The sequence below is a fragment of the Aplidium turbinatum genome, chromosome 2, assembly GCF_918807975.1.
Source record: "Aplidium turbinatum chromosome 2, kaAplTurb1.1, whole genome shotgun sequence".
Taxonomy (NCBI): Eukaryota; Metazoa; Chordata; class Ascidiacea; order Aplousobranchia; family Polyclinidae; genus Aplidium; species Aplidium turbinatum.
In genome coordinates this window covers 24,289,038-24,302,453 of record NC_137473.1, presented here as the reverse complement: position 1 = coordinate 24,302,453, position 13,416 = coordinate 24,289,038, and the positions used below count along the sequence as shown (strand labels likewise).

Sequence of the window (13,416 nt, the reverse complement as noted above, 5' to 3'; positions counted from 1 at the left end):
GGTATACCGGAGGTATTAGTGAGAGCTGTGATGTCTATGTATGAGAATGCAAGAACAAAAGTGAGAGTTGGATCAAATTATTCAAACGAGTTTTCTGTGAAGGTTGGTGTACACCAAGGATCAGTTTTGTCACCTCTGATATTTGCTATTGTGGTTGACGTTGTAACTGAAGGAGTGAGGGAGGGCTTATTGAGTGAAATTTTGTATGCAGACGACCTGGTATTGACAAGTAATAGTATGGAGGGACTGGAGAGAAAGTTTGAGAAATGGAAAGAAGCATTTGAAACCAAGGGTATGAAGGTGAATCTTAAAAAAACAAAAGTGATGGTGAGTGGAGCAGAAGGAACAGTTGTTGAGGACAAAGTAGATCCCTGTGGAATATGTGGCAAGAGAGTGATGAGAAATTCAATGCAATGCAAGGAATGTGGAAAGTGGGTACATGCAAGATGTGCTAATGTCAAGAGAGCCGCAACAAGATTGGCGAAGTGTTTTGTTTGTGGGAAATGCAGAAAAGGAGGGAATGAAGTGGAAGGCCATGATGATGAGTTCTGCCATGGCATCGAAACAGTGACAGACTTCTGTTATCTGGGTGATCGGATAAATGGAAGTGGTGGATGTGAAGCAGCGGTGACAACAAGGGCAAGATTGGGCTGGGCAAAGTTCAGGGAATGTGGGGAAATGTTGTATGGCAGAAAATTTTCACTAAGGATGAAAGGAAAAATATATCGGAGCTGTGTGCGGCCTGCAATGCTATATGGTAGCGAGACATGGGTATTGAGAGAAAGTGAACTGGCAATCCTGAGAAGAACGGAAAGGTCAATGGTGAGAGCAATGTGTGGGGTGAAAACGAAAAGGGAAAAAAGGACTGAAGAATTGTTGGATATGCTAGAGATGAGAGAGATCATAGACCAACTGGCAAGGGCAAATGGAGTAAGATGGTATGGACATGTGATAAGGAGGGAGGAAGGAAGTTTTCTTAGAAAGGCATTAGATCTAAAGGTGGATGGGAAGAGGAAACGCGGTCGTCCAAGAAGAACGTGGAAACAACAAGTGAAGGATGAATTTAAAAAAGTCGGACTGAAGGAGGAAGATGCAAGGGACAGGGTGAAATGGAGAGAAGGGATTAGAACAATTGCTGCGCGGAAACAATCGGCCACCCCCACTAGTGGGGAACAAACCGACGATGGATTATGATGATGAACACAAAATTCTCAAAAAGATCTGCTTACTGTTGGGTTTTTTGTCACTGTTGGTTCTTCATCCTGAATAATAATGACATCGTGATCTTGCAGACAAGAAGTTTTCAGCGAGTAAGCATTGTTGTTGTTATTAGTGGAAGATGCATCTAGTAAAATGAATCTGATTATAAATAAAGCAGTAACGATTTTTAAACTACAATCTATAGCATGGAATGGTCTCTTTACTTTTTCAAATTTTCTTATAAGAGAAATCTTTGTTACTTCACTTCATTATATTCATTATTATATTTGTAAAGTCGTATAGTTTTACTGCAATCTGAAAAGTGTATATACTTTTGTGCACCAATAGCTTTGAAACACTATCGCTCCAGAAACTGGTCAGAAAGGCAATGATGAGGTGCGGTTTGATCTTCAATAATGCTGATCAAGTACAACAGTCCGGTTCTCAAAAACAGCAAATAAGCCACATTTGTCCATGTGCATTGTGCAAAGCACCGAAAACTGCTATGCTACTGTTCTCAGTGTCATGAAGCAGTTTGTTTCAAACAGAGTTACCCTGGTGTCTTATTTCAAAAGTGGAAGGTACAATGAATCAACCCATGAATGTATTCATGATATCTTGTTTTTGTAAGCTTAAATAAACCACCCCAATACGACAAACACAGTTTGACACTTCAATACTCTCTATCTTTGAAATGGCTTTCACTGTGAACCTTTCCTATTGCGTGTTACCAACAGCGTGTTTACAGTTGAATAATAGTTAACTTTTATTTTTGTGACGCCTTTTTTTCTTGTGATCTATTTATTGTTTTACCAAACTACGACTGTGCGTGGCATTACTGATCATCTACGATGACAGGTGTAAAGATGACATATTATTCTAAACGAATGTTGATACTGACTGCTGATTATAGGCGCCGAGTTTTCAAAATAGCTGGGCAGGCGAACACACACTGTCACGTCATAAAGGTTATTTTGTGCGTTTTTCAAACGGGCGATTTTGCTCGGTTGTTGCGCTAGCCTAGTTGTATATTTAAGTCTATGTCTCCTCTAACACGATTTGGAAACAAGCAATAAATATAATTGGTACGCAACAACGTCTGGTCCTGGTAATTCAGGTCCGCATATTTTTTGTGATTGGTATGTGCGGGTTGGGGGACGAAAACTGCAATACTGTACTAGTTCCACAATTACATTACTAATGTTGATACAACACGATAACACACACACGATACATCGGTGGGTTCATACCTCTTAGCGGGCGCACAGATAAGATACAAGATGCTGTAATGCAACGCAGAAGCGATTTTACGGCAATTCAGCTCCCGAGAAGCCATCTAGCGATAAACTGCGGAATGGCCCGTTTCGGTGAGTCTGATCCCTATTCAGTAATTTTTTCAATTTTTTTTTTAATTATTGGGTACCGGTACCGTAGCCTAATTATCATTGCCGTTTTAGGGTTGGGGTTAGAGGTTAGGAACTCACCGAATCGGACTCACCGAATAGTAGCAGATCCATAAACTGCGCTATTTGAACCGAGCTTACATTGAATCTACAATTAGAACAGTTATATAACGAAGGAGCTGAATTGCAACTAATGACAACCAACGGTTTCATCCGGCCAAACCAACAGGTGTGCACAGTTTAATATCAGTGACGTAACAGACGAAACTGTGATGATTGAGACGAAAAAATAGAGCATTTTGGCAGCAGAGTTAATTGATAACGTCGTTTGAGAGAAAATTACTCCTTTGAAGACCAATGCTACAGTTTTTACACCGATTTAACATCTGGTGATGTTAAAACGATGTAAAAGCAGTGGAAATTGCGGTCAGACTTTTGCCGCAAATGAAGTTCCTCAATCCTCACAGGTTTGCGCAATTTACTTGATTTATAGCACTGGGCTACGAGTGGCAGAGTGGAAACAAACGACGCGGCTGGACACTTTTGCTGGTTTAACGGCGAATCAACGTTGTTTAACGTTGCATGAATGTAACAATGGCAATAATTGACAAAAACTAATCGCTATCAGAAGGTGGCAGAATCTGCTACCTGGCAGAATCTACTAACCATCTGCCACTGGCAGATGGTTACAGAAATTTTGGGACTTAAAATTGCATTAATTTTTTTTTAATTCCTGAAATGTCCGGCGGGCGCGGCCGCCCGGAACACGGCGCCGGTGCTGCTGATCATGAAAGTACTGTAAGCCAACAGATAACTCAACTACTCATTTCAGTTTACTTGATATAGCGACAGTTTGGTTTTCAAAATGAACACTCAGGAATAATTACGCTTCAGTATAAGTTAGACTGGTACAGTTAGACAGATTTATTCAATGTTTTTTGGATTTTTTTCATTTAAATTTATTATTACTTTCCAAAAAATATGTATATTGTCTTCACAGTATGTAGTGAGGCCTCTATTTTAAGCAGTTGTATGACATCTTTTGCAGCTTTGTAACTGTTAAGAAGCTGTTGTTTCAAATAGTTTTACGGTAGATCTCATTGGTGAAGTAATTCTAAATTGTTGTTTCCATTGCTTGTGCTTTGCTAGATACTGAAGAAGCCTTTACAGTGGCGAAAGCATCATCAATAATATATACAAGTTTTCGAACCTGACTGATTTTGTTTATTTATTAGTTTTTTTTTATTTTGTATTCTGATATTAGAAAAATTAACCAATGTGATTAAAAATGCATTGGGGTCAATTCGATCCTGATCGTAAAAAGTAGGAAGCAAAAAAGGCCGTGCATCCTCGGAAAAACGTTTGGGGAAGCAAAGATAACTAAAGGCTATATTTAATTGTTGCACTCGATGCAAGCCAGGATTGAAATTCGCAAAAATGATTACAAGGATGGTCAATGTAATTGAACATGTGTGCGTTTAAATATGACCTTAGCACCTTGATTTAAATTGCATGGTGACTTGCCGTCTATGTTATTTTTGTTCTTCTGATTATCTCCACAAGTTTGTCTAGCAACCCCAGTTGAAGTAGTGGAAAGTTTGTCGAATTCGCTTTGAACCCCAGCAGTGACTGAAATCTGATCAGGTGTTCGCCCCTTTGAAACTTCACTTTCAGATCGGGAATTGGTAGGCTTATTCTGCCTGTTACTCTGCTCCTGTAAATTGTTTCAAATGAGTTACTTGTAATCTTCACATTGGTTTAACGTTTGAAGACGCACAAAGCAAAGCAACTTCAATGAGTTTAACATATTTAATTTTTATCACGCAAAGAAAATACAATATATTATTTATACATTATATACAACATAATCAAAACAAACTTTCTAACATTTTTAACACAACATGTCGTCATGAATAGCTTAATGTATGTCTAAAACACAAAAAAGAAGTTGAAAATTAGAAGGTCAATGCACTAACTACGATAGTTTCAAACAGCAGAAACTCAACTAAATAATAACAAGTAGGCTAAAAAACACGACAAATAACAGATGACATGAGGTGTGGTCTAAACCAGATGTTCTCAACCTTTTGAGATTCAAAGACCACTTAAAAAAAAATTGTGTCTCAGTCACGGACCACTACTCCCCTTCCCTTCCTCCTCCCCTTGTAACGAACAAATGTCACTTATTGCTTGTTAAGTCATAAACAGTAGTTGGTTTTAGAAAGATTGCTACATTGGTGCGAGCCTTGAGCTTGCACATTTGAGCACAGCATATTCAAACGAGGTGTAATGCTTGAAAGACTCAATATCGGAGTTCATCTTCGACTTCCAAGTCGAAAACAATACTTTGTTCTTATTTTAACCAATGCAGAAAATCCACGTTCACCAAGATAAGATGTCGCAAAAGGTAAAATTATTTTCAAAGCTTTCTGAGACAGTTGTGGATACTCATGTGAGGCTTATATCTACAACTTTATCATGCTCACTCTCAAATGGGTGCAACATATTCAAAGTAGTGTCACTGGTCAGTTCAAGGACTGGAAACTCATGAAAAGCTCTGAACGTTCAAATCATCAAAGTAGAAGTTAAATTGATCCTGCAGTGACTGAGTATGGTCAGAAATTTCAGCATTTTCTGGTTTCTCAATAAATTTGTACAGTTGATCAAACATGTCAAAGTTGCCCTGCAATAATCTTGTACTCTAAAGATAAAGTTTCTTCGTAAAAGCAGACAGTTTATCACTGAGGATAATTAAACTTGTCTGCTTTTCTTGCAGCTATGAATTAAGTTTATTCAGTTGTTCAAAAATGTCAGCCAAATAAGCCAGAACAGCAACCAAAAAGCTATCGTTAAAATGAGCAGCAAGCTTGGATTTTTTTCTCCAAGAAACTCTCTTGCAGCATCATGTAACTCAAACAGTCGATTAAACACTTTTCCCCTTGATAACCAGCAAACTTGAGTATGCATCAGTAGCTGTTCATGATCAAGATCCTTATTCGAACAAAATGAAGCAAAGAGACAACAATTTAGTGGATCAGCCTTGATAAAATTAATAACTTTTATGCAATTGCAAAAGGTTAAAAAACAACAATTTTAAACTTTGCTCGCGGACCACCAGGCAAATGCCTGTGGACCACTAGTGGTCCGCGGACCACAGGTTGAGAACCACTGGTCTAAACTAAACCTTTTAGAAGAGTAAGCTAGAGACGGTAGTAGGCTATTCACATTTCACATGTGGTGCCCAACGTATATCTTTGATCCCCGACTGTCCGACTGGCATGCTGTGCCTTTTGCACAGCTGCACCTCTCTAGACCAGCGTTTCTTAATCGGTGCGCCAATCCAATACTGCGCCAGCGCCATGGTAGTTTGCCAAGTTCACCACAGGGAAATCGAAAAAAAAATATTACAAACAATCTGTATTATGTATTTTTATAATTAGAGATAGAAAGTATGTTTTCTCTAAATCTGAGACAATGAAATGAGTACGGTAGTTCAGTTTATTAAATGGTGTGATATTTTTTGTTCAGTGTCACAATCAATGTGCATTGTGCAAGGCCTCGCGATGGACTGCTTTGTGTCTTCAACGAGCGTGTTGTTTTGATTGTAAAATTCTGGTGCGATGTGTTATTATCGGTTATGACCTGAAGTAACCTTTGATCGCGAATCGTTGTTATGTAACGACAGTAACGTAATTCTACATCATTCTGGAAGATGCGAACCTCAAACATTCTGTTGTTTTCTCAATCACCAAATATCGTTTGTCATGATGTCACAAGGATGTTTACCAATGGATCTCTGATTGCGAAATCATTATTATGCAATATGCAATGTATTTTCTAGAATCATTTTCTCTACGTGACAATCTAGAAACTTCGGCTTGTTTACGATTTAGTGCAACTTGACAGAACCATGAATCCTATGATGTAACATTACATAACCTTCTCGAAGTCACTATATCGAAAGACCTTCTATAAATAGTGGTGTAATTTGCGTAATGATTATTAAGATGAGTTGATTATTATGATGGGTTGATTATTATGATGAGTTGGTGAAGAGAGATCATTGTTGTAGTAGTACCGGTAGCAGTTGTTAATAGACGCAAAGATTATTGTTGATCAAGAGTTGAAGTATTGAATACGAGTAAACCAAAGTTGATGCTAATATAATTTCTGATTAAAATTAGAATCGTATGAGAAGCTGTGGGTGGATCACAATAAACTCGATCAAAAGCCGCAAGCGTTGGAATCTATTGTTTACTGTTACTTTGATTAATTGCTGGAAGCGGTGAACCATTCGTTGGAGTCCTTCAAGCGTTTTCATATATATCATTCACTAGTAGAACTATTCGACATTTAATTGACTGCTTTTCGGTTATAACCCATAAAACTACGTTATTGAACCTTTCCAAGTCTCTTTTCTGGTAAGAGATAGAAAGAAAGCGTGACAGTCAGAGCCAATTTTTTTTCAATCTAAGGGTTGTGCTGTATGTTTTTATAATTTGAAATTATGACAACATTTAAGGCTCTATTTCTTATATATAAATTATGTTTCTTTGTTTTTCATCTTATCAGTAGACTACTTGGAACATAATGCAAGTATGCAACTATGAGACCTGTCGTGGTGGACCTATTCTTATGTAAGAAAAATTTGTGTGCAATTTATTATATTTTTTATTTATTTATATTTTAGCTATGTATTACCGTATTTTACGGACCATAAGGCGCACTTTAAATCTTTTTTTTCCTCATAAATTGATCGTGCGCCTTATGGTCTGGTGCGCCTAATGTATTGATCAAGTGCGGTAGTGCTGTATTGCCTACACTCAAAACCAGTATTGATAGGCCTACTACTATTATATATGGTCCGGTGCGCCTTATGGTACGGTGCGCCTTATGTATGAACAAAAAACTGATCAAAGCAATTTATTGACAGTGCGCCTTATAGTCGGGTGCGCCTTATGGTCCGTAAAATACGGTAATGCAAAAAAGTTTAGAAACACTTATTTCGTTTATTGCTTTACCAGTTTTACAGGTTAGTTTATGAACTTTGTTTATTGAATAGCTTGGGCCACAATACTTGTTCAGCGCTGTTTTGTGCTAAAATACACAAAACAAGTTTTTTCAGTATGGTAACTGCTTTTCTACTCAAGATAGACACAATCATTGCTCACAAAGCAGATAGGAAATCATGCTTTCTGCATCTTTTGACACAAAAACTGTATCTCTAGCTTAAACAGTTTTTGAGATATGCAGATTTGGTATTTTGGGGAGGGTGCAGAACTTTAAAAGGGGAGGGCGACCCCTATATCAATTTCAAATTCAAAAAATATTGCAGTTATTTTTTCTGAGAAGCTCACCATTTAAAAGGGTGTCCTCAGCAAAAATTTTAAAAAAATCATTTTTTTGCCAATTAAGAGCCACCCTACTGCCTAATGCCCAATTGCCCATGGACGGTCGACCGCGCTACCCAGTGGTTTCAACACAGTTTACTAATGCGGAAATATATTTTAAAAATGGTTAAAAGAGAACGAGCTTTGAGTGTAAAAACGCCAAAGGAAGCTGCTAATATATATAACAAGAAAATGACTGAAGTGGCATTATAGCTGAAATATCCAGGACACAAAAGAAATTCTGCCAACTCGTCTTTTTCCAAAAACAGGGGTTGCTCATTCCCCCTGTAAACGCTTTGCAGGCCTCGATTGCATAATATACCACTGCTTTTGCGGGATGTTTTCAAATGCAATAATGATACCCTTCAAATCTTGCTAAACTTTTTAATGTAAAAGGAAGCGTGGAGTCAAATTTGACTCAAGAATGCCACACAAATTATCTTGCAAAGCTGAAAATAAAATCAGAGATAAAGTCAAGGATTTTGTCTAATTGTGTAGGAATAGCAACGAGCAACTGCAAAAATACTTTTGAAGTCAAAATAAATCCGTCATAGACTTCTAAGGATTGACATAACACAAATGTACAAAACAATGCTGCTCAATTTCACATTACTCTTTTATAATTTCATACACAAAATATATTTAAAAAATTTCTTATGTTTTGTTCACAGTTTAATCATAATCTCAAATACCATAATCATAGTTTCATCATAATCTTTAAACAAAATTACCGCCTTAGACGATGGTTTTGGATGGTTGCGAAGCTTGACCAAATTCAAAGCTGAGCTCTTGACAACATTTCTGGCAGCAACACGGTTGGCTGTCTTGCTTACTTCTGAAGCATTTGGAGAACATCCACGTAATTTTTTCTTGTTCTCTTCAGGTCTTGTCTTTGAACGTGTATTCGAATTGAGATGATTTTCTCCATCACCAACTGAAATTTATTAAAATGGATAAAAAATGAACTGCTCACACATCAACGTAGCCAAAATCACTTTCCATAATTCAGAAAGGTCCTACAACTTAATTTTGGCATAATGACGTTTTCTGTAAACTCAATAAACACCTGAAGTTTAGTTAAACTTGAAGCACTAGGCTACCGTATTTTCTTGAATAGAAATTGCGGCTACTATTTTTTACTTCACAATGTAGATTTTAACGACCTGTTTTAGCTTGATGCTGCAAGCTCGCTGTGGTAATAGCAGATGCACAGCAGGCTATTCGTTATAGCACATGACTAGGGAATAGGGTGTTTTATTTGCTCCATTTATTTGAATATTGATCTGTCCCTAAGTTAATTCTGTTCCATTTTGGGAAAAAATAACCTTAAAATAAATTTTAATGTCATGGCCTCCCATTTAACCCCTACCCCCCCCCCCCCACCACGACTCCGAAATTTCTGCCTACTCCAACCGCCATAACTCAAAAACCACTTTAGATAGACATGAGTTGTTGGGTAGTGGGTACGATATCAAAGTTATTGGCATACCCCACTTTAATTCAAAAAAGATGCCAAAATAACAATCTGAGCAAACTTTTTTTTTTCATTTTTGCACAACATTAAAAAAACAGTTAGCATGAATAGCCAAACATACGATGTGAACCACTGAACCAGGGCTTCCCAAACTTTTTTGCTCGCGACCCCCTTTAATCTCCTAGCATATTTGCGGCCCCTTACGATTAAAACGACAAACAGTGTGAAATATACATTTGTGATACTTATTGAAAAGCTTATTCTAACAAAAATCAAAAACAATTTACCAATCTCAGTTCAGTTTATTTTTATTTATTTCTGACAATAACAACAAAGCCTATGGGCACTGGGCAGTACGGTGTTTCATTTGCTCCCTTTATTTGAATTTTGATCTGTCCCTAAGTTAATTCTGTTCCATTTTGGGAAAAAATAACCTACAATAATTTTTAATATGATGGCCTCCCGTTTACCCCCCCCCCAATCGCCATAACTCAAAAACCACTTTACATAGATTATTTCTGTATGATAGAGGAGAACTTCATGTTCCGCTCCCATTTCTTGACTTAACCTCTTGAATATTCGATGGTTCAAAGCACAAGCTCTGATAAAATTAACGATTTTCACACTACCAGACAAAATTTCTTTCAAATTTGTTGGGAGAATTTTCGATTCTAATGCATGGCGATGTAAAAAGCAATGAGTAACGATGACCTGAGGAAAATCATCAGCGTTATTTGAACTTAATCTCTTTTCTTTTGAAAAATTTATTCCATTGTTGAAATTATACACTAAGATTTCCATTGAGCCTCCATGGACCCCCTAAAACTAGTCCGCGGACCCCTTGGGGGTTCATGGACCCCAGTTTAAGAACCCCTGCATTAGATGGTCCCGCAATACCAGATTACCATCCTGATAAAGCAGTTATTGCGTGGTACAACGATTCTATTGCAGGACGTCGCCCAGACTTCAACAACGCTATGTGATCATTTTAGCATTGTTGCAAGTTTAATTCTATTTACGTGTGCTATTGTTATTTGCATTTTGGCCTCCCACCATGCAGATTTGGCCGCCGAGAAGGAGCTATTGGAAGGCCACGATGGCTGCCGGAAAAAAATACGAGTTTTAAGGTCTGATGTTAGTGCACACCGCACAGTTGCTTAAATAATCGGGAGTTAATGTAATAATAATCTCCTCCTTGACGCTCTAGTCTAGTCTTATTCTAGGCCAACTTACTGGGCTTATAAAGCTTTACAATCCTAAAACCAAATTCTCCTCTGAAAATTGCAAAATTCCACCCCTAGTGAGGAATTTCCCCCAATTGAGAAACACTGTATTATGTCATAACACGATTATTGCACTTTAGTGTATGTAGCCTAGTGCCTACAAGACATACCGGTAATCATTAAGTTTGCATTTACCATCTAAGTTCACAAAAACTGATTAGACGGCATTGCCACAGTGGCGGATTGTACCGGTATTGCACAACACATCGGATTATGATGTCAGTTCAAAACAGACATCGAAGCGGCAATCCACCCAATTGCTTGTACAAGCCCTTTCGTTATTTGATGACTATCTCAGCTAGTTTAGTCTCCACTCAGTTTGCCTTGAACTGCCATCATATCACCAGATGGCGTTGACGAGTTTGCCACTTCCAGGTAGCATAAGATAGAAGCGCTAGAGAGCGTGGGAAAAAGGTTGGTTTCTTGGCTGTGGGCCTCAATTGTAAGGAAGTGAGTTTTTCAACCGGTACCGGTACAGGATGTCTTGGCAATGAATTCTAGCCAATGTTAATTCGATTGTGCAGTTGCACTTTAAATTTGGGAAGGTATTTGAGCAGAAAAATTTTTGAAGTAGCCTACTGCACTGAGCTTGAGTATGATTGTAATAAAACAAAACTGTGAGTCAAAGATTAAATGCGGTACTCTATTTAACCCATTGAGGATGGCAGATATTTCTATTTCACTCAGTCCATTGGAAAGGATTCATTCCAGAGAAAATTTTTAGTTTTACTGTAATTTTGTTTTTAAACTGTTTTTCAGTTCGGTGGTTTCCCCACTGCACAACATAATTATGTTGCCAATAATAAAATAAAAAATTGCTGAAAGTTTTGCATTTATAAATATAACACCTGTCTTTTTGTGAACAGTCAAAAGGCATCATACCCCCATTGTCAGTGTTGCAAGATGTTTTTAATTAAAAATAGTACCATGTTTATTGTAGGCTATTGAAGTCGATACAAAATAATGAAAAATCATAGAAATCAACAATATTACAACTGATCAAATTTTTCCCTCAACTGGGAAGCAAAACTAGCCCAACTTGGGGGACAAAACTCGCGGATCTTAACTCTAGCCCCCAATGGTAACCCAAACGGTAATCTGCAAAATTGAAACTGGCAACCCTCACAATGAGGATTTAGCGGCACCCCATTTTATTGCAGTAGCATGAATACAAATTGTTTTAAACGGGCAAGCTTTGAGCAACCAGTTTTTTTAAAAATTGTTTTAAAAAAATCCTAAAAATTTTGATAATATCTGGCAGCACTTTACCTTCAACTTGTCAGATATGGTGGCGTAGCCTAATTGGTTATCCCTGACTTTGAAGTACCCGTAGGCCTCCGATTTTTTTTTTCACATTTTTCTATTCTTAGATTTTTGTTTCAAACGCATAAAAAAACGACATTGCTCATATCTCGAAACAAAATTCTTAAATAAAAACCTCATTTCGAAACGAAATCAAATTAAGGAATTGCGCTTCGGCACAAATTCTTTTCGATTCGAACTGCCCTAGCTGTCACTAAATCTCACTTTAGTGTTAACAAAATATTTTTCGGAATTTCAAACCACTCTAACAACGTCTCATTTGCACTTTCTTGAAAATCTAAGCTACATTAACAATCAGACTAATGTGCTGTGGTCAGTCTAAACATCAGTAGGCTAAGCTAAGCAAGCTCATTTACTTACATTGTCTACTGCTTAAACCTTATAAATTTTTAGATTGAAACTTTATAAGACAAATAAATGCTCGTAAATATAAACAATAGAAATAACTTCAAATTATTACCTGAAACAAAATCGTTTGTTTTGCTCATAATTTTTCCTAGTTGCACAATCACTGCAACAATGTCCTTTCTTCTAACAATTTTCTTGATGATTGTAACCGACCACGACTTTGAAGCAAGTTGTAATGTTCGCGAACTAATCTGTAATAATCACTTTAATGATGTCACAAAGCATCAAAGGAAGACAAAACATATGGCAGGAGAATAAAACTTGAAGTTTTACCCATTATCCAATAAACGCATTTGTAATGAAACCGGGCTATTTTCATTCTTCTAATTTGGCCTAGGCCTATTTGCAAAGTCATAGGTCTACACAGGGGTGTTCAAACTTGTTTCTAGGCAGGCCAAATTTGATATGCTTTTTATATTGAGTTTTGTTGCCGTGCTAACTACAGACATATAGGCGCTTAGCCTCCTACATGATTTTCTATTCAGGCACGTTTTAAATTTAAACCTTTCAAGGTTTTGCCACCTTTTTTCGTTCATTAACGTGCTGGTAGGTCTATATCGACTTCTGTAGCTAGTAGTGTTATCTTTTTCGTCCCGGACGCGTTATGACGAAAAATAAAATGATTGATAGATATCATGCTCTGCCATGCAAATATTTTATCCAAATTGTTGAATTTTTTGCCAATTGACGCATTTTTTAAAATTAATATGCAGTTTTAATTAGTTCTTTAAAGCAAGAAGCTAAAAAAAACTGTAATTTTGATGAATCGACAAAATATCCAAAAATTTTTTGCCGGAATTTTTGATTGATTGATTGAATTTTTTTTCTGCAATTTTGCCCGAATTTTCGACAAATCAAAAGCTTTGGGGGTGAGATCGCACCCCCTGCACTCCCAGCTCCTACACCTGTGCTTTGGTAACCTAATGAAACAACAC

General features: G+C 37.3%; 1 protein-coding gene across 2 annotated transcripts in view; it reads right to left on the bottom strand.

The window, feature by feature from the left end:
- LOC145765148 (uncharacterized) overlaps nt 1-12,613 on the bottom strand; it is a 69,033-nt gene extending 56,420 nt beyond the window's left edge. The window contains exons 1-4 of one of the 2 annotated variants that reach the window (XM_082576917.1): nt 12,534-12,613; nt 8,725-8,927; nt 4,101-4,317; nt 1,230-1,345 (exon numbers count right to left, since the gene is read on the bottom strand). In XM_082576917.1, the coding sequence (XP_082433043.1) occupies nt 1,230-1,345; nt 4,101-4,317; nt 8,725-8,927; nt 12,534-12,561 (564 nt within the window). In that variant the 5' untranslated portion in view covers nt 12,562-12,613. The remainder of the gene's footprint in view (nt 1-1,229; nt 1,346-4,100; nt 4,318-8,724; nt 8,928-12,533) is intronic. The other variant, XM_082576918.1, reaches the window with a different exon arrangement.
- Between the last annotated feature and the right edge of the window lie 803 nt (nt 12,614-13,416).